Genomic DNA, 21,897 nt, shown 5'->3' with positions numbered 1-21,897 from the left:
AGTGCAATTTGTGATCTCAGAGAAAAAGGGCATTCGAGCAATTCACAAAGCTAAGAGCCGCATGTGCGCGCGCGACAGCGCCACGAGCGATGTCACGCGCGCGCCTCGTGTTTTCGTGTACGTGCAGCAGCTCCCGGCAATCATTAGAACTGAGCAAAGACACATGGCCCGCCCGGTGCTCTGCATCGTTAATTAGGTCAGGTGAACGAGTCCCATGCGACCACTGCGTTGCGAGTGCCACCTCTTTTTATCCTACCGCCAAAAGGTAACCACTGACCAGATTCGCTTTCCTCCCCAAATTTCTTTACCTGACCTTCTGATGTAGTAGTGGTAATAAGAATATGGTGTTCGGTCGACCACGGTTTGCATCCTTAATAGTGTTGTTGCCTCGACTCCGTAAATCGGTACGATTTGATTTCGTGATCAAATCTGGTGCGTTCGAGGTACATTCAAGTCGGATCGAGGTAAGCTCTGAACTCCTCGGAGTTTCGGGGATGACCTGAGATAAGTCTTTGCTTCGTTAGGACCTTACACAAGAGATCAACATCGGGAGAGATTTTTCGACCTGATTCTTCTGATAATAAAGTTAGTATGAATGGAATAGAAATAATAGAAATTCTATGTCTCATCCTCTCTTCATAGAATTGACTTTTCAACTTAGATAGTCGAGGGGACGAGCTCATATGTTATTTTGGAGCTCATTTATGTGGACGACTGCATAATACGATTCTCTATGCTGCAAAGGCATCATTTATTAGCATTGACAACTATGTCAACCGATCGAGAAAGGAGTAGATAGACTTTGTCACTGATGAGTTACTGCACCCGATGATCGACGTGTAACGACTTCTCCAAAATCATGATGAGCAAAAGGTTGTTACCCTACCGTCTACCCCTAGCAAAGGGGATGCGGGTATTTCCTTATCCACGTCAGTATCTAGGTGGTGACAATGAGTTGGCAGGCCAGTAGATATGTCAAGGCTGATGTCAGCATTCCCTATCAAATAGATCCATTCTTCAATAGTAAGATGAGCAGCTGCATTGGAGATTAAAGGTTCTCTGTATTCTAAAGATCAAGAGAAAAAGAATGATGCAGGAAAAAAGTTATATCAATGCAACCAGTAAGGAAAAGACGATGCTGCTCCTGCTTTCCACAGGTGCCGGTCCTACTTCCGCTTCAGGCTTGCTTCCAACTCAAGTGGCCAACGTTTGCAGTCATTGACGCTAATGGTGGTCCCGTCACCGACTACTAACGGATAATTTCACCATCCTTTGGCATAATTAAGCCTTCTCGACCATATTTGCCTCGTTGTCCGAAGGCATCGAAAGAGGTCGAGAGCGAGGGAAAGAAGTCCAAAAAAGACACCCTCTCTCTCTCTCTCTCTCTATTCCTTCTTCTCTGTCTGAAGGCTCTTCTTCCACATCCTCTCTCTGCCAACCCAGCAACAGCAGCAGCCGAACAAAGGGGAGCTCCCACCACCACTTACTGCACTCGTCACTCCCTATTATGTTCCTGTAACGTACTTGTTCGCCACTCGCCTTCCCCATCTCGACCTCCAATTAACTCTGCATCTGGGAGCAGTCTCTCTACGTTGGCTGTTGTTCCGCAATGCCGTCTGCCTCCGCTTTCTCCCTCTCCCTACTGCTGCTCTTGTTGGATGCCCTACTCGTCTCCGCTGCCACCCCGCCGCAGACCCACGTGAACCGCACCTTGGAGACACAGGCGGAGATCGATGCCCTCACAGCCTTCCGCCTCGCCCTTCGGGATCCCCTCGGCGCCCTCTCCGGGTGGGACCCTGCCTCCCCCTCCGCCCCCTGTGACTGGCGAGGCGTCGCCTGCGCAACCGACGCCCCCCGCGTTGTCGAGCTCCGCCTCCCCCGCCTCCGCCTCGCAGGTCCCATCTCCGCCCGCATTTCCGACCTCCGCCTCCTGAAGCGGCTCAGCCTCCGCTCCAACCTCCTCTCGGGCCCCCTTCCCTCGGCCCTCGCCACCCTCGGCTGTCTTCGCTCCCTCTTCCTCCAGTCTAATGCCCTCTCCGGTCCCCTCCCGCCCGCTCTCCTCGCCAACCTATCTGCTCTCCAGGTCCTCAACCTGGCCGGCAACCTCCTCACCGGCCCCGTTCCCGCCGCACTCCCCCCAGGCACCCGCTACCTCGACCTCTCCGCCAACGCCTTCTCCGGCCCCGTCCCCGCCAATCTCTCCGTCGTCGCCCCCCGTCTCCAGTTTCTCGACCTCTCCTTCAACCGACTCCGTGGTACCATCCCAGGGGACCTCGGCCGCCTTCCTGCGCTCGCCTTTCTCTGGCTCGACGGCAACCTTCTCGAGGGCACCCTCCCCGCCATCCTCGCCAACTGCACATCCCTCGTCCACCTTAGCATCCAGGGAAACGGCCTCCAAGGGATCGTCCCGGCTGCCATCGCCGAGATGCCCAAGCTCCAGGTGCTCGCTCTCGCGCGCAACCGTCTTTCTGGCGACGTCCCCGCATCTATCTTCTACAACACCTCAGCCGCCGGGAGCTCCTCCCTCCGCATCGTGCAGCTCGGGTACAACGAGTTCGCCGGGCTGGCTTTGCCACCACAGGGCCAGCACGCCTCCACCGCTCTCGAGGTCCTGGACCTCAAGGAGAACCGCCTCACTGGCGATTTCCCGGCATGGTTCACCAATGCCACGGGGCTCACCGTCTTGGACCTCTCTGGGAATACCATCAGCGGCTCACTGCCGCCCGAGATCGATCGTCTCGCATCCCTTCAAGAGCTTCGCCTTGGACGGAATTCCATGGCCGGGCCGGTCCCGGGGGAGATAGGTCGGTGCAGCGCCCTCCAGGTTCTTGATCTCGAGGAGAATCAATTCTATGGTCGGATACCAGCCGCTTTTGGGAGCCTCAGCCTGCTGAGGGATCTCTATCTCGGCGGCAACCTCTTCTCCGGTGTTATTCCCGCGAATCTTGGCAACTTGTCCGAGCTGCAAACAATTTCGCTCTACGGGAACAAAATTTCCGGCGCGATCCCGGATGAACTGATGAAGTTAAGCAACCTCACAACGTTGGACCTCGCCGGCAATGATATCTCCGGTGAGATTCCTTCCACCATCGGAGACCTCGCTGGGCTGCAGACGCTAAACCTGAGCAAGAATAGCCACACCGGCGTCATTCCGGCGGGAATCGGCAGGTTGCTGAATCTGAAGTCACTGGACCTCAGCGGCCAGAGGAACCTTTCCGGCGATCTCCCTGCGGAGCTGTTCGGGTTGCCAAGCCTTCAGGTGATCTCTCTTGCGGACAACGCATTCTCCGGCCAGGTTCCTGAGGGTTTCAGCAGCCTATGGAGCTTGCATGTCCTCAACCTCTCCGCCAACTCCTTCTCCGGCCCAATCCCAGCGACCTACGGCTACCTCCAGTACCTCAGAGTTCTCTCGTTATCCTACAATAACATCACCGGCGAAATCCCCGCGGACTTGGCCAACTGCTCCAACCTCACTGTTCTCCAGCTCCGCTACAACCACTTGTCCGGCCCCATTCCAGAGGACCTCGCCCGGCTTTCTGCTCTCGTGGAGCTCGACCTCGGCCAGAACAATCTCTCTGGAGATATCCCGCCGGATATCTCTAACTGCACCTCTTTGGTGACGCTCAAATTGGACGGCAACCATCTCTCCGGCGATATTCCAGAATCGCTTTCCAATCTTTCGAAGCTGCAGGCACTAAACCTCTCTGACAATGACCTCTCCGGATCCGTTCCCTCGGCGCTTGCCCGTATCTCCGGACTGGTGTACCTCAATGTGTCGGATAATAGCCTGAGAGGAGAGATTCCAGGCTTGCTGAGCTCCCGCTTCCGTGATCCATCGGCATTTGCTGGGAACCCGGACCTCTGCGGCCAGCCGTTGCAGACAGAGTGCCGGAGGCGCAAGAAGAGTTATATCATCCTGGTGATCGGCCTCGCGGTGGCCGCGGCCTGCATTCTGGTTCTCTTTTGTTGCTGCTTTGCTTTCAGCCTGTTTCGCTGGCGCAGGCGGTTCCTGGAGAGCCGAGCCGGCGTGAAAAAACGGAGCTCCGGAAGAGCCAGCGGATCGAGCGGAGGGAGCGGAGAGAACAACGGCGGTCCGAAGCTGGTAATGTTCAACAATAGAATCACCTACGCCGAGACGGTGGAGGCGACACGGCAGTTCGACGAGGAGAACGTGCTCAGCCGCGGCCGCCACGGGCTGGTATTCAAAGCGTGTTATAACGATGGCACCGTGCTGTCCATCCTCCGCCTGCCGTCAACGTCCGCGGACGGGGCCATCGTGATCGAGGAGGGAGCGTTCCGCAAGGAGGCGGAGTCACTGGGGAAGGTGAAGCACCGGAACCTGACGGTTCTCCGCGGTTACTACGCCGGTCCCCCGCCAGATGTTCGACTGCTGGTCTACGACTACATGCCCAACGGCAATCTTGCCACCCTCCTCCAGGAGGCGTCTCAACAGGACGGCCACGTCCTCAATTGGCCCATGCGGCACCTCATCGCCCTCGGCGTAGCCCGCGGCCTGGCGTTCCTCCACGGCTCCGGCGTCGTTCACGGGGACGTCAAGCCGCAGAACGTCCTCTTCGACGCGGACTTCGAGCCCCACCTCTCGGACTTCGGACTGGAGCCAATTGTGGTGACGGCAGGAGCAGCGGCGGCCGCTGCCGCAGCGTCAACGTCGGCGGCGGCTCCAGCCGTGGGGTCGCTAGGGTACGTGGCGCCGGACGCGGCAGCGGCTGGGCAGGCGACGCGGGAGGGGGACGTGTACAGCTTCGGGATCGTGCTACTGGAGCTGCTGACGGGGCGGCGGCCGGGGACGTTCGCGGGGGAGGATGAGGACATCGTGAAGTGGGTGAAGCGGCAACTGCAGCGGGGGCAGGTGGCGGAGCTGCTGGAGCCGGGCCTCCTGGAGCTGGACCCGGAGTCGTCGGAGTGGGAGGAGTTCCTGCTGGGGGTGAAGGTAGGGCTTCTCTGCACCGCACCCGACCCCCTCGACCGCCCGTCCATGACCGACATCGTCTTCATGCTCGAGGGCTGCCGCGTCGGGCCCGACCTCCCTTCCTCCGCCGATCCCACCTCCCAGCCCTCTCCCGCCTGATTTCCTTTTTTCCTTCTAAATTCCTTTTTGTTATTTTCTTTGCATTGCATGTATCATTTTTTTTCCGTTTTCTTTTTTCTAAATTCAAAATGTTTCCTCATTCGTTTGTTACTGCTCGTCTCCGGTTTGGCTTCCCGCCGGTGGGCGACATCGACTTCGTCGTCGCGGTTCACTCCCGCCAAAGAATGAGAGAGAAAGAAGGAACCACCCACGTCGACGACGTAGCCGTTGGGAATGGGAATCTTGGCGCTGTTGTCGTCTAGTGTTCCTCTTAAACCTCGAGAAGTGGGGGCGGGTGGTCAGTAAGTACTGACTTCTCCTCTGCAATGACCGGACCCGTTTGGCATCGTTGGATTCCATTTGGACGGCCCGACGCTTCGTGCTTGGTGCCCCTCCTCCGATCCGACGATTGAGGTTTGTCTGTTTCGTTTCACTTTCATCGGGAAACGGGTGAAAAGGAGATAAAACGCTTTCTCGCCTTCTTATGTTGCGTTCCCCGTTAATGTTGTCACCGCCGCGTTCGGGATACGGTTTCCCGGACACCGAAGCAGGACCTGGTTGGGCCACCCAGAATAAACAATGGTCAGGGAATTTGGCGCGGCACGAATGGCTCGGCCTGATGGGGACGCAGACGACCGTTTGCTCCGTAAAATCTCTATCATCCATTTAAATTAGATTCAGAAACTTGCATAGTATGATTCTAATCGGTCGTCAACTCTTAAAGATTCCTCAGTGCATCACATTCATATACTAATATCTCAGACTTCGCGGTCAATGTCTCGATAATTTTACTTGGGTCGCAGTGACATGACCGAACACCAGCAACGAAATCGATAGGCATCACCTGAGGAAAAGATCTGTGCTCCCAAGTCACGTCAAATCGGATTTAATTGCAAGATCTGATCGCCCGTGCAATCCAACGATGCTTAAGGAGAAGTAAATGCAGTGGAATTCGGCTACATGCAGTAGACGACGCAGGGAGCAGAGTACTGCGCTGCCGTGCCAACGCACCTGACGCAGCAGCGCCATTGAACACACCCCATGTGACAGAAACGAACAAATGACATCTGCCACTGCAACGATATGAATTAGGAAGAGCATCTTATCGGTCGCTAAAAGGAAATTACAGCACATCTGCAGAAGATTATTGAGAAGACATGCTAATGATTTAGGCAAATGGAAAGGAAAAAGACCAATCATATTTTGATTTAAATCAAGGCATTTTCTTTTGTCACAGTGCAAGTACAACATGCACCTCCAACACGGCATGTGATCCCTCAGTGGTTATGTCTCTGCAAATAGCCCCTTCTCTTAACATGTTAAGCATCAACACAGTGGATGGCTGTCTCAGGTAAATTTTGCTAGTGAGATTTCGTAGGGTTTTTACTCTGGAATGGGCCGAGCTATTTGTTTATGAATGCATAAGATGTTGCAGTTTTTTTTGTACTTGTTATTCCTGCTGTATCAAACACAGGAAATCATTGATCCATCAGCATCAGAAAAATGTTAAAATTAACCAATCAACAATGTTCTTTGATTGATTTGATCTACTATGTGATTGTACCACAGAATGAATTGATGGATCCAGGAAAACAAATATGGAATGTCTGTCGCATTTAGAGTGGTGAAATGGGTCACAGAGTAGGTTCTGAATGAAGAAGCTGACAATGGCTTCTTCAGGCGTCGGAACATTGTCATTAATCGTGAGTGAGTTCCTTTTCTACCAGCAAAGGCTTCATTGCAATGAATTACTATGCCGCTTATGTTCTATACTATTTCATCTTACTGTAATATTTAAACTTATGTTTGGGATAATATGATTCTGACGTTATTTACAGTCAAATTAGTACTCTTAATGAAAACAAATAGAATTATAGTGTTAAGTCAAAATTTCATCATTCGATTATGACGCTGACTCATAATTAATTGATTAGAATATTGGCTCCGAGAATATAGTTGGTTGAATGTCAAGATTTTAGAGTCTGAATGCACAAAAACACACACACACACAGTTTCATGATCATTATTGCTGAATATACACATTGATTTCATGGATGATTATGTATTTTTCATTATTGCTGAATTGTGTGTTGGGTCAAATCAAGAAAATATATGATAATTTTGATGATGATGTTGTTGTATATGTAGTGTCAATGTGTCATCACGTAGTATCGAGGTGTCGATTATGTAGCGTCAAGGTACGTCAATCGTATCGTTATTTTCGTATTATCTAGTTTTACCATGGCTATTGACCTTCGGAACAAGATAAGCAACAAGCGACACGATGATCACGTCTTTAGTCACTAATCATGCAGGAAGTAGCTGAGGGATTTGAGAGCCTACCTGCGACTGATCAAGTGTTGCTTTTGTAGCTCGTCTTTATGCGATTGGTTCTTGTTTGTCATTGATGAGGTTGGCTTTCATTGGATTGGGTAAAAAGGGGCCTGAAATTGTTCGAACAGGATTGAAACTAAAGATTTGGCCATTGGAATCCAAATTGACAATATCAAAATGACCAGAAGAACATTATTATTATTATTATTATTATTACGTATAATAAGTTTGAGGAAGTGACTAAACCCAATAGAGTGTATAGAAATTGGTCAGCTTCGATTGGTCTCATTCCAAGTTGGTTGCTTATCACTTGGTAGGTCAGCTTGGAATCCGCAACACAAGGATGAAGAGGTGGTGGTTGATAGCAGCGACATCAGCAAATCAAGATATAGACATCCATATAGTATTCCCACGCGAACACCGTCGAGTCGATTACTCCCCCAAATACCATAGTTGGCAGCGTCGCTGCGTTGCCACTCCACCACCCGTCTCCGCCGCCCCCGCATAAACCGCACAAGCCTCCGGGCGTGATCTGTTCGGTCCCATGGCGTCCGCCTCCCCGAGTCAAACCAAAGCGGCGACGGCAAGCCAGCCGGTGCAGGAGGCAAAAGCCCTCCAGCCCAGCGACACCCCCTCGAGCGGAGAGGCCGCCAGGTTCCGTGTGGCTCTGGCCGCCAACTGCTGCCTTCTGCTCGTCGGCGTCTGCGGCGGCGCGCTGTTGGCGTGGTGGGCTCTCTCCTTCCACCGGTCCAACGAGCAGCTGTGGATGGTACCCGTCGGCCTGGTCCTGCTCGGCACGCCCGTCTTCGTCTGGCTCTCCATCTTCGCCTCCGGCGTCTGCACGTGCCTTGAGCTGCTCTGGACTGCGCCTGCCGTGCCCCGGACGGCGCCACCGCCGGACCTGGACCCAGAGAGATGATCAAGAGTGCACAAAGCTTCTCCGTCCTCGCATGCATGCTTCGTTTCCTCTCGTTCTTGTCGGAGTAATGGCAAAGCATACAAAACTATGCGGATCGGATTACCCATTCAATTTTGTTTGGTTTATCTCACCAAGAGATCGTTGCTACTGTGTCGTTTCTTTCATGTCGATGTAAGATTAAACTGTAATGCCAAAAAAAATAATCATAAAAAATTGATCTTACTAACATCCTATGATCATAATCGATGGTAGTAACTAAAAAGTTATATCCTTTCCCTGAAACTATTATAAGTTTTATGATTATATAGCTAAAAGGGTCTATCAAAAGATAATTAGAAGATTATATCACGTATCAAAATTATCTTTTAAATATAAAATTTTTATTAATTTTATGATTAATATATTAAGTGATTCTGATGTTAGATTAAAATATATTAATTATTATATCAATGAAATAAAACCAGAGACTGGAGGGAAAAAGACGCTCATTTCGGTAGTGCCTTTCTTTAGTGACCGATTGATTGAATAGACCCACCTTTAGCAGGTTCATCTGCCATGGGAAAGCAATGACAGGAAGTCTCACTACCCTCGACGGAAATGATCGATCACAACAACAAAGGTGAAAGGAGAGAGAGAGAGAGAGAGAGAGAGAGAGAGAGAGAGAGAGAGAGAGAGAGAGTTGAAATGAGGTTAGCAAATAGGGGAGAAACAACGTGCACACACGGCGCTCATCTTTGGCCTTCTTCCTCCTAAATGCAACGAGGTCAGAAGACGACTACACCAGAAGCATCGACCCCTACTTCTGCAGCAATCATTCTTCCAAGTTGTTACCTGGGAAGAGGGATTTGGCCCGGTGGGACAGGTGGAAGACTTTTCCGCGACACCAAAGTCTAAGAAGTCGACTGCACTCCTTTTAAAACCCGTCACACAACTGCTGCTAGTATAATCTGCATGTCGTCTTCCGGACTATAGCTGCAGTTTGGATTTGTACTGCTACGTGGTTGACCATGAGATCACAAAGGGAATCAGTGACAGCAAATTTATGGGCGACGGTCTGTGGAGCAGTATTGAACAGGCCAATAGGGCCAACTTGCTCGACAATGGCCATGTTCTTAGTAAACATGGAGTGGAAGTTTGGTTCATCTTGTGGATTAAATGAAGTTTCTCGGGAACCACACACAAAGGAAGCATCAACGTAGAGTAGATTCGAGATCATCTTATCGCATCGATCCATGGTATTTTTAGATTTTGATGGCAAGCACTTAAGGTTTGATTCGTTGAGAGTACAGTCCTTTGTAAATGCTCATGTTGGAGATGTCGCAGGATATCTTTCCACGGCCGACGCACTTCTCATGGTGAAACTTGCAAGCAATGCATTCTTGTTTCACTCGCTGTCACTCTTCTCAACCCTATGCTAACTTCATGTCAAGGATTCTTCAGGACATCAATTGCCATGGAATCTTCTCCTGTTGCCGTCTAATGATTACATGATGGCACAAGGATTTGGATTCTCTTCTATCCTCTCCAGATTGTAGGCTGCGTACGGGTTGACTGACGCTGCTCCCATTTGTTGTTGAGGCTCGTTCGTCTCTTCCTTCTTGGCCTCCTCCGCCTTCACCGGCCCCAGGGAAACTATATCGGCGGGCCAGAATTTTCTGAGTTTGATCAAAACCTTCAGAGGATTGACGGATCCGATCACCGTCATCTTTTTCTCTTTCATGTCCATCCCAATGAAATCGATCTCTGGTCCACGCGATGCGCAGGGAAAGAACCCAATCATCATGCGGTAAAAGGAAGAAAAGGAAAAAGGAAGGAGGATGAATACCTTCAAAGCCACAGACATCCTTCATGGCCTTTCCTTTGGCCTTGTCATCGTGCAGGTCCAATTTGAACACAGTCTTCTGCAAGTTAAGCACACATCATGAGAAATAAGACGACAACTTTCGAGTCCATATTAGAGTTCCGAGATGCGCAAATCATCAGCATATGGCTGGAGCTCAAGTTTGAGAGTAACAAAGAAATCAAGTTGATCGAAAGATGAAGCTAAGCAGAGAAGAGAAAAAAAAAAGAACACAACGTAGCTACAAGAATCATCATTTGTCCAGTAAAGGAAATCGAGAATCCAACAACCCAAATCTAAATCTCACATTCATTTCTCGAAGGAGCTGATAAAGGAGGAAAAAGAGAGGAAGAGATCGATGAGACTTCGATGATGGAGAGAAACGAGGCCCTCACTCGATATAATTTTTCTCCCCTCTCTCCATACGATACGATGAATCCCTTTCGAAATTATAGATATCAAGATACACCACTTGAAAGGCTGCATTCAGTGTCATGTACTTTAATCGTCTTCATGAATTCCCCATTCGATGGAACCTATGATTTTTGTACACCTTTTCGTGGTATCTTTCCATAATTTTATCACAATAATTTTTATTTTCTATCACAATCATCGACTCAAAGGAAAGACAAATAATATATCTTGACATCTTCTATCTTATCGAGTTAGTACTTGCGTCTCTTCGTAGGTGATCACAATGGCCAATTGCACATGAGGTTGAGCTATTGTTCTTCACGACATCACCATATCTCCACAACCACTGTGACGCTAAGTTGGCCACACCAACAGTCGAACGCACGTCCAAGATGGTCTCACGCCTCTATTTCGGTCGCGCCCTTAAAAGACGACCACCCTCTGTGTTGGCTGCTTTGTCAAGTTGGTCGTTCTCTAAGTTGATTGCTTTGTCATGTTTGGCGGCGCCTTCGAGTTAAGTCATGCTCTTAATGCAAATGCTCACACCATGTTGGGCACTTCATCGAGTTAGGTCGTGTAACCTCAAGAGGACATCACCTCAAAAGAGGCGTGCTTGTTGGTCGTTCCCTCGAGATTGATGTGTCTTTGAGTTGGCCTTACCTTTCTAAGATAGATCGCACCTTCAAGACCATCAAATCTTTAAGAGTGTCCCATCATTCCAAAACGATCATGCCTATGCCTTGAGGACCACACATCCTTCAAGATGATCATATTGTTCCAATATGACCGTGCCTTCAAGATCATCACTTCAAGTTGTTGTTCCAAGTGCGCTTCTAATTCACTAAATTATGTCCTATTCATCGCTCCCTACAAGCACTAATGAATATGGTTAAAAGTATATTGAAAATCAAATTACTATCTAAGAAATTTTTGTGTATATTTTAAATTTATCTCTCTCAAAAAAGTATAAACATAACACCACCTCAAGAAGCATGGAGTGATTATAAATTTGATGTGTCTCATCTTAGAGTTTTTGGGTGATAAGATAGAAACCTGTATATTTTTAAGCTACAGTGACAATTCAAAGGCTTACAAGCTTTATAATCTCATCATTGAGAAAATTATAATTAGTAAAGATATTATTTTTACTAAAGAAAAAAGCTTTTAAATGGATTTTGGATGCAAGTAAATTTATTACGATTGATCAAAGAGATACAAATAATGAATATACAGATGAACAAATAGTTGAGGAGCTCGATACATCACAAGGATCTCCTTCCCCTGATAAAAGATAAGATTTTTCCAACTATACGAGGAAATCTTTCCTCCTAATCTGTATAAATACGAGAGGGATAGTAAAGCTAAAGCTTCTTATATGTATAAATAGGATCAAAGGTTTGATAAAGCTTCTTCAATAATTATTCTTATTTTCTATTCTTTTTATCATGGTATCATAGTAATGAGAAAAGCGAAGCTTCGCTCTTGTCTTCAGCCAGCGACCAATGCCATTGAGAAAAGTAAAACTTTGCTCTTGCCTTCGACCAGCGACTCACGAAGTCTCTTACTCATAAGTCATTCTTTGCATCGATCCAAAATTGGTATCCTTGACAGGAGCACCATTTTACGGGGGCATGATAGAAGATAATATCTTTCCTCCTAATCTGTATGAATATGAGAGGGCATGTTAATGTAGTAAAGCTAAAGCTTCTTATCTTCGATAAAGCTTATTCAATAATTTTTCTTATCTTCTATTTTTTCTATCATCCCTAGAGATTCTTCAAACCCATCATCTTTAGAAAATTATCAACATCTCATATAACTTATAAGAGAATTAGAAGACAATTAGGATGGATAAAAAATTATATATGAATCTTTATAATTTTATAGATCCTAAAGAAAATTAAATATGGAAGATGATATCTGATTATGTTATCTTTTTAGTATCTAAAGCGATTTTATGGTATGAAACAATCCAGAAAAATATATTAAACATTTTTTTAATATGAATATTCGATTTTAAAATTATTCAAATATCTAATTAATTATAGTAGAAATAAGTATATTTATGTAAGATACCACTTCCTATAATATAAGTAAAGAATAAGATGATGGAGATGGATTATTACGACCAATTTATAGATATTTTTATAAAACCTCGGAGAACATTTTAGCATATGCAAAGATTACTTGGAGTTTAAAAAAAATTATTAAAATTAAGAGAGTATATTAGAGATTGTAATTTAAATTTGATTGAAATTAAATTAGTAGTTTGAGTCCTAATTTAATTAGGGTTATGACTTTATAGTTTAGATCTATAAATAGACTGTCATATTCACCGACCGCACCCCAAGCTAAGATAGAGGTGCAAAAAGGAGAGGGTGAGACATTGTTATGCATTATTACGTAAACCTTCAAGTATAACAACAACAACAAAATTGTAAATCCCAATCATTTAATTAATCAAATTAAAATAATTCATAGTTTTTAATATTGAATCATTAATTTTTTTGGTTTAATCATTCCGATTTGATTTAATTTTTTTGGTTTAATTTAAACACCCCCTAACGACCGTACCAAAGAGAGTTCAAACGTGTGGGAGTAATTCTAAGAGAGTCGAAACGTGTGGAAGTGACATCTCCGAAAATATCAAGCCAAGTCGGTGACGTTTTGGTCAAGCACACTACCCTAAGAGCCCGACGGGCGCAGCGCTGCGTCTTCGTTCTCACCACACACTCTCTCTCGTTCCCATGGCCACTCGTTGAATCCACCGACCGACTCCTCTCTCCGTCTCTCTCGTTTCTTCTTTCTGTTGGGTGATTTCTTTTACCGGCATTCATTGGTTAGGCAATTGCCAACACCAAACGACCGACCTCTGTATTGGGGAGGCCAAACAATAGCCCATGGCGGCCGGGATCTCCGCTGCTGCTACCAGCCTAATCTCGTGCTGCTTCCCCAGGGAGCCGTCCCTTCCTCTAAAAGCGGCGGGCGACTGCTTTCTCCTCTTCGGGTCTTCCCCCGGCAGGGCTTCCGCGCTTCGACTGTGGCGGCGGCGAGCCACCGCGGTCTGCTTCGTGCTGAAGGAGGTGGGCAAGGACGCGGAGAAGAATAGCCGGTATACGTCGACGGAAGTTGATCCCCAAGGGGAGGAGACGGAGAGATCAGACGCGCTGCGGGCCTCGTCGGAGCGGCGCACGGCGGAGAGGACCGCGAGGAAGCGGTCGGAGCGACGGGCGTATCTGATCGCGGCGGTGTTGTCCAGCCTCGGCATCACCTCCACGGCGGTCGCCGCCGTCTATTACCGTTTCTCCTGGCAAATGGAGGTCGGTCGCTCTGCCTCACATCGTGCGCGTTCTTTATTCGACTTGATTTAGGGAAAGATTTCTTTTTTTCTTTACGACTAGTAACAGAGGAACTAATCTGCGCGGCAGGGAGGAGAGGTTCCGGTGACGGAGATGTTCGGGACGTTCGCTCTCTCTGTCGGCGCGGCGGTAAGCCCTCCTTTCTGTCCTATTTCTTCTCTCTTGTCGCTTCGATCCGACGGCTTATCGAAGACCCAGATTCGATTTTGTTGTGGGTGGGTGGGTTTAGGTGGGGATGGAGTTCTGGGCGAGGTGGGCGCACCGGGCGCTGTGGCACGCATCGTTATGGAACATGCACGAGTCTCACCACCGGCCGCGCGACGGCCCCTTCGAGCTCAACGACGTCTTCGCCATCATCAACGCCGTCCCCGCCATCTCCCTCATGGCCTACGGCTTCCTCAACCGCGGCCTCCTCCCCGGCCTCTGCTTCGGCGCCGTAAGCCTCTCTTCATCCCCTCCCCTCCTCTCCCGGGTTCTCCCGGTCTCGTCTCCTCCCATTTCCTTCACCATCTCCGGCTGACACGAGCTCCGCGTGGCCAAAACCTGCAGGGCCTCGGGATCACGCTGTTCGGGATGGCCTACATGTTCGTCCACGACGGGCTGGTCCACCGCAGGTTCCCCGTGGGCCCCATCGCCAACGTCCCCTACTTCCGCCGGGTGGCCGCCGCCCACAAGGTACCGCCGTCCGTTTCTGTTGACGTCGCACATCGACGACGACACCAACGCGGGATAGTCTAATCTCGTTCACTTCTTTTTGTGTGGCTGCTGGCAGATTCACCACATGGACAAGTTCGACGGGGTGCCGTATGGGCTCTTCTTGGGACCCAAGGTGAGGCCGTGGCTCCACTCGTTGGTTGCAAACATCGGAGCACAAAGACAAAACAGTGGAAGAACAATGACGCTCCCGATCCCAGAAACATCTAATGTGTACGTGCCGCTGTGAACGCAGGAACTGGAGGAAGTGGGCGGCTTGGAGGAGCTGGAGAAGGAGATCAGCAGGAGGGCCAAGCTTTCCGACAACTCCACCAACCTTAGCAGCTAAAAAGTTGTTGACGCTTGCAATCTGAGGAACACAGCAAATCTCGAGTTTGATGTGCAGAGAGACGTACGTATTTTTGACGTAGAAATGTACAATGGAGAGACATGATGCATAATTATTTACCGTGTAATCATCTTTCTATGAATATGAAAAGAAGCGCATGTGCCCGCGTGTGGTATAAAGAACTCCTAAATTGAGCACAGAGGTCTTCGGCGGCATCCACGTGGAAATTAATATATAGGTAGACAAGTAATTGACTTTGGTCAATTTACGTACGTGGCGTAGCGGTTGACATGAAATCATGTCGTGTGTCCGTCCATAAGAAATAGTACTATGATGATGGAAAACCAACATATCCCATAATCCATCCAATTAGATTAATTACTGCTATCATGATTATTGGTTGCTAAATTTAAAATACTAAAACTATATAATATCCATAATCTATGGGTATAATTAAATTAAGAATATTAGAATTGAATTTTAAAATTTTGCACACACACACACACACACACACACATATATACATATATATATATATATATATATATATATATATATATATATATATATATATATATATATATATATATATATATATATATATATATATATATATATGCTAGATTAAAAGCAAAAAATATATAATTATTTTCGGATATATATAATGTGTAATTATCATCCTAAAATATTTTTTTTATTATTTAGGGTTGATAATTCGAGATATAGTTCGATAAATCTTGAGAATGTCAACTAGCTTGATTGTTAAGTCCTTGATTGTTGATGGTAAGATCTTATTTTCATCACTCATTATTTTAAAAAAGAAACAAAATTAAAATAACTCAATATATTGCTTGTAAAAAAAATTATGGAAAGAAAATAAAAGAGGAAGATGTCATGGGAATAATGGAACAATTTAGATATATTCCTAAATTTTGATGCAGTAGATTTTAAGACTAATTACTTCATATAATCGATAAATATATAATCAATGCAATACAAAATAAAAAGGATGATTGCAATTTTTGAAAATATATTTATATTTTAAACATGTATTTTGAGAAAGAGGTTTGAGTGAATGTATAGTCCCACTTTAGTAAACGATAAATGAAAGTTGTATTTTAAATATGTATTGACATAAATAGTATTTGATAAAATTATATTTCAAAAATATTATATATATATATATATATATATATATATATATATATATATATGTTGTTTGGATGAGACGAGTTCATCCTATTATGGTCGAGTGATTAAGGAAGACAACGCTTAACCTAAGGTTAGACGATTGGTGAGAAGAATGATCGGACTTAGAGAATGATTGAAGAGGAGATTGGCCTGATCGGATTAATTCAACAAAAAAAGATATTAAGAGAGTGAGCCTAATTATACTAGATTAAAAGGAAGATATATGGTGCGAGTTATCTTGAGAATGATTGAAAAATGATATCGAGTTGAAGATGTATTGAAAATATGATTAAGTTAAAATAGTCCTCTTAAAGAGGTGATCATTTGACGATATGATTATTTCAAAGGTGACTTACATAATGGTATGATCATCCCGATAATGTGACCAACTTGAAGAGTGATCAATTTGAAAATGTGATTAACTTGAGGAAACAAACAACAACTTAAAAGGATTGAACCATTGTCGTCTCAAGTAAGCGGGGGTATATATATCTTTTTAATTCAAAAGATATTACGATCTTTGTCACACATTACCCTTCATAACTCAACATTAGAAAGTTACAAATGTTAAAGTTATATAAGTTATTTATCTCTACGTTGCTTCTTAATGCTATCATTCTTTTTCTCCAATATAACGACTTCAATTAATATATATTGATTTATCCTTTAGAATAGTTTGAAATCATCGTTGTGGGCTTCTTGACTAAACAACAAAAGAAATCATGATAATCTTAAGTCATTGATAAATATGTGAATTATCATGGATAAGTATAAATTAACTATTTACTAATTCTCATTGTTTAACTTCATAACATAATCATACTTATCCTTACCTTATCGAATTATCCTCACCTTATTGAATGATCAACAATGTAGCTATAGACTTCTTTTAAGTGTCAATTATCGACGAAGTGGAGCTTAAAGTATTTTCTATATCAATGTAGGAGAGAAAGGAGAGACTGTCTCTGGCTTTTCTCATAGAAAACTCTAACACGTAAGGGTGTAAAAGATGGTGTATAAGGTCATTTACATCATGAATATAACAATATGCTTTGAGTGGTTAGAACTTTTAATGAAACTCTTCATACTTGGTAGATAGAAATTAGAGGATATATGTTCCTCTTGAATCTAATGAGCGAAAGAAGGCTGATTCTAAAGCACCACTTGGTTGAGCTCTTTCTCTTATTAAGATTTTGCTATCGTATTATCAAGTTATCTATCCATTTCTTCTAGTTGTATGGTAGGCTCGTCTTGCTAGTAGAGTATGCCTTAAGAGTGAAATAGAGACAGCTTAGGTTGAATTATATTAACCTTATAAGGAAGTAATTACAATGTCTAAGCAGGAGTTGTAGCATTAAGTTGGGGCAGATGACAAACCTAGAGTTCCCTATGGTACTTGAAATTTATTTTAATCGAAGAACATTAGTTATTGATAAGTAGCTAATTACATGTTGATGCTAATCCTGTCATTTGTGGAAGAAAAAGAATGATGATCTACATAATCTCAGTCCACTGATTGGGTGAAGCCAAAAAAAAAAAGCATCAATAGGAAAAGATGACTCGAGCTAGATTTCTAGTTGGAAAAGAAAAATTATGATCTCGATACCTTTATCAATAGTAGAGACCCTTTGCTTGAGACCAAGTGTTATAACCAAAGTTGGAAAAAAAATGTCTTCGCTAACAAAGTAGAGACTCTTGAGACTCCTAATATTTTATCTCAAGACCCTATTTCTGAAACTAATATAATAAGATCAAATTTAATAATTAATTTGACTTATTGAAATTGATTCGACTTGACCTATGTTTCAAGTATTATTATATTTAAAGAATTATTGAGTATTCAAAACTTGAACACGGGATAATTTTTTTTAAAAACAAAAAATATTTGTTTCTCATGTCCCTTCTCCACTCTATTTCGAGGGTAAAGGATACTTGTCTTATATTCTGCTTGCTAACAAAACTACAATTAGGATTTGTCTAATATAACTTATTTGATAGTTAAGTAAATATACATCCGCAAATAAAAATTTTATATATTCTATTAGTATATGATTCTCGATAGATGTCTTGTTATTTTAGATACTCTATGTATTGATTGGAATCCTAATTGATAAAAAATGATGATCATATCAATTGTTATTATTGCTAAAACTACTATAATAATATAGAACATGATGGATAAGAGAATTTATAAGAATAAAAACATAAAAATAATTTTTTTATTTGTAATTCCATTTTTAGTAATTTTTTTTAAAATAAGACAGACTTTATGATTATACGAACAATCAATTCTAATATTGATGTTTTGACAAAATAAATATTGCAATGCGAAGTTTCAAATATCGATCTATTGTATTTTTCACCTTAAAATTACTAAAAATTTTAGAATAATTTTAAAACTACTAATAATTAACAAATTATCGGTAAAATTATTATTGTTAGAATAATCCATCACCGATTTACCAACGCTCTTTTTTATCTAAATTTTTAACGATAGATTAGTTTATTACTAGATTACCATAACTCTTTTTTTTATCTAATCAAGCATTAGCGATAAACTTAATTACTTTGTCACTAAGACTTTTTAGTGATAGAATAGTTCATCACCCCCATACCGTCATAAAAACAACATTTCCATCACAAGTTTGGGTTAGGGAGCTGAATCCATAGACAACTTACGTACCATATTCTTCCTTATTTTTATTATTCACCTTTTTCTTTTTCTTTCTATTTTATAATAATAATAATAATAATTATAATTATTATAATTATTATTATAACCATTGAGAGTGATTAAAAAGGAAAAGAAGAAACCGGGAAGGTAAGGAGTTGAATTAGGAGGAGCAGCATTAGGAGGAGGAGGAGAAGGAAGAGGAGGAGGAGGGGCTCGTTCTATGGAATGTTTTCGCGTCCGAATGCCGTCGTTAGTGCGCAGGTTGTTTAAGAAAGAAGAGAGAGAGAGAGAGGGACAGGAGAGATTGTGGCCGGGAAAAGGAGAGGAGACGAGAGCAAGGATGCAGGCGGTGGTGGCGCACGTGTACGACGTGACGAACAGCCCGTCGGCGAAGACGAACAACACCGTTACCCGGATCAACTGCATCTTCAAGGATTGCATCGGCCTCGGCGGCATCTTCCACAGCGCCATCCAGGTTTTCCTTCTCGCGCTCTTCCCCACTCCCTCTCCCTCCCCCTTTTCTTCCTTTCTTCCAACTTCGATTTTAGAGCTTTATGAGTTACGACCGAGTTCTGATGATAAAAATAAGTGAGTACAAACAAAAAAGAGGAGACGATTGAGCCACACATGAACAAGAGAAGAATGCTAGAGATTAATCATGTGTAAAAGAAGATTGAAAAGATGACATATATTGAGTTTGATAGTTATATTTTATTTGCTTGTTTGTTTATCATGATTTCTATGTTTTGACAGGTTTATGGAGCTCACGAATGGTCATTCGGGTATCGGGAACGAGGGAGTGGAGTTTTCCATTGTTCACCTGGTCAAAATCAGTGTTACACCTATCGTCAAAGTATTGTTTTAGGAGAAACACACTGCTCCCAGTCTGAGGTAAATAAGATTCTGAGAGAACTTATCCGAGCCTGGACTGGAGATTCATATGATCCTCTGTCCAAGAACTGCAATCATTTTTCTGATGCCTTCTGTGAGAAGCTTGGTGTCCGGAAGCTACCAGGCAAGTGATGTTTCTGGAATCAATCCATCTTGCAAATTCTTTTCATCCATTGGGGTTGAACCTTGTTCATGTTTCAACCAGATGTTATGAGTGTTTGAAGTTTTCCTCTGCATGATGAGATGTTTCACCTTGGAATCAAAAGGTTGTGTAAATAACTGTAGAGAATTCTTTTTCTGTCTTTTATGTTCATGTTTACTCACAAACTGATGACTTATCGCCTCTCCAATAACTTCCCTAACACTTTATTCATGTGAGAAGAGATTGAAAAAGAGGAATCGGGTGACATATATTGAGTTTGATCCATAATAAAGAAAAGGTCCAAGATTTTTGGATTGAATTGGAATCTGACCTGTGATATATGTTAACCAACATTGCCCCTGACATTTGAAGTTTAGAGTAGTTCTTCACTTCCTTGGTTCTGCCATTTTATTCTCTAGTTACAAATGCAATTCTATACTTAGTTTGATTGACTAGATGATTCACATAGTGATCGCAATCTCTGAAATGTTGTGCAAGTGGATTTCTTGTTAAAAATTCGACTATCTGAAGTCTCTGATTTTTTTTTTGTTGTTGTTGTAAATGCTGATTGAAGATATTTTATTTTAGAGACAAAAATAATCTGAAATTTGTTCACTTGTGTTTTTTCGTTTGTGTTCAGTGGAATTGCGACACACTCTCATGGTTTTCATGTTTGCAGGATGGATCAATCGATTTGCCAATACCGGCAACAGTGCCATGGGAATCACACAAAGTACAGCATCTCGTGTAAGTAACTACTAACTTTTTCCTTCTTATGTGTGTTCTTAGCATCTACAATTCGGTCGTTAAGTCTTTTTATCTTTAAGTTTTTAAGCTAATACTGAAAGTTCTTATCTTTAAGTTCTCTAAAATTAGTCAAAGGTATCGGTTCTCTCTGAAGAGTTCAAATGTTTCGATCAGAATGTTGAGGGAAACCTCGGTTGTATATCTAAATGACAAAATGAGCAAACAAAGGCAGCACTCGAGAGATATTGCCAAATGATACTAACTAAATTCACCACACTCAATGCAGACTTGGTGTTTTATGGATAATTTCTTTCAACTGTAGAATTTTGATGATCTTATAAGCTTCTAAGTTCATACTTCCGAGTTCGTATTGAGCGTGCCAGTTCTACAATACTGTGTTCCAAAGTGAATTCAGCATTTACCTACATATGACTGCTAATATGTTGCTACATTTGCAGCTGAGGCAAGCAAAAGCAGAAATTGGAAGTGCCATCAAAGTGGCATCAAGATTTATCGCTGGACGAGCCTCAAATTCTCCGAGGAAACCAAAATCGCAAAGCAATCGGAATCAAGGCAGCCCTCATGATATGACTTCAAGGTTAAAACACATGATTTCCTTTTGTAGCACTTCACAGATTCCAGATGAGACCGCCGACCCTCCAAAATCTTCATAGCAGTTCCAGCAGGACTCAGAACTAAAGCAGGCTGATATGGCCGTACAAGTATTGTATCTGTATGTACGAGGATGCCAATTGCCTATGCAGCAAGAACAGATTATTTTGAGCATTGTTTTATATCAAATATTTATTTTTGAATAATTATCGAGTGGTGATTTTAACATCAGAGTAGATAAAAAGAGTCGTTATCGAGTTATTCTTTTGTTCGAGAACTTGTAATTACAAAGAACGAATATGAAGTGTAATACTCAAATATGTTTACACCACTACCAAATTGGATTGATGTAATACTCACATTTTACATAGTTGTCGTGCAAAAAATGCTTTGATACAATTGATGGGCTTTTGTTGATAGTCTTTTGTACATGTCAGTCAATCACTGGTCTCATGCACATTAATGCCATTCTCCTATACGTGATTGGGAGTTTACTCAGTGTGAGCTCTCTCCTTTGATATGAACTCCGATAAATCTAACTCAGGTTGATGGTTCATCTGACATATTTTTATATAGATTCATGTTTCAATAAAATAATTAATTTATTAATTTGATAATCATAAATCACTGATTTAAAATATTT

The 21,897-nt window shown here is 43.5% G+C and overlaps 4 protein-coding genes across 4 annotated transcripts; 3 read left to right on the top strand and 1 right to left on the bottom strand.

Moving 5' to 3' along the window:
• Positions 1-1,346: 1,346 nt before the first annotated feature.
• Positions 1,347-5,189, top strand: LOC135627430 (probable inactive leucine-rich repeat receptor kinase XIAO). The gene has a single exon (XM_065133532.1). It carries the CDS (start codon positions 1,610-1,612, stop codon positions 5,087-5,089), a length of 3,480 nt encoding a protein of 1,159 aa, XP_064989604.1. The 5' UTR covers positions 1,347-1,609; the 3' UTR covers positions 5,090-5,189.
• Positions 5,190-9,513: 4,324 nt separating this feature from the next.
• Positions 9,514-10,666, bottom strand: LOC135627311 (heavy metal-associated isoprenylated plant protein 39-like). Its single transcript, XM_065133358.1, has 3 exons — positions 10,490-10,666; positions 10,168-10,243; positions 9,514-10,085 (listed from the first exon to the last, which is right to left on the bottom strand). The coding sequence occupies exons 1-3, from the start codon at positions 10,493-10,495 to the stop codon at positions 9,826-9,828; spliced, it is 342 nt and encodes a 113-aa protein (XP_064989430.1). The 5' UTR covers positions 10,496-10,666; the 3' UTR covers positions 9,514-9,825.
• Positions 10,667-13,287: 2,621 nt separating this feature from the next.
• On the top strand, positions 13,288-15,179 carry LOC103972048 (beta-carotene 3-hydroxylase 2, chloroplastic). Its single transcript, XM_009386240.3, has 6 exons — positions 13,288-13,916; positions 14,025-14,084; positions 14,185-14,391; positions 14,505-14,630; positions 14,728-14,784; positions 14,905-15,179. Exons 1-6 carry the CDS (start codon positions 13,497-13,499, stop codon positions 14,995-14,997), a joined length of 963 nt encoding a protein of 320 aa, XP_009384515.2. The 5' UTR covers positions 13,288-13,496; the 3' UTR covers positions 14,998-15,179.
• A 4,023-nt stretch (positions 15,180-19,202) lies between these two features.
• On the top strand, positions 19,203-21,438 carry LOC135627431 (uncharacterized). Its single transcript, XM_065133533.1, has 4 exons — positions 19,203-19,337; positions 19,616-19,877; positions 20,575-20,642; positions 21,101-21,438. Exons 1-4 carry the CDS (start codon positions 19,203-19,205, stop codon positions 21,314-21,316), a joined length of 681 nt encoding a protein of 226 aa, XP_064989605.1. The 3' UTR covers positions 21,317-21,438.
• Positions 21,439-21,897: the final 459 nt, after the last annotated feature.

Source organism: Musa acuminata, chromosome BXJ2-11 (genome assembly GCF_036884655.1).
Source record: "Musa acuminata AAA Group cultivar baxijiao chromosome BXJ2-11, Cavendish_Baxijiao_AAA, whole genome shotgun sequence".
NCBI lineage: Eukaryota > Viridiplantae > Streptophyta > Magnoliopsida > Zingiberales > Musaceae > Musa > Musa acuminata.
The sequence above is the reverse complement of the archived record's forward strand: the minus strand, read 5'-3'. Positions and strand labels throughout refer to the sequence as shown.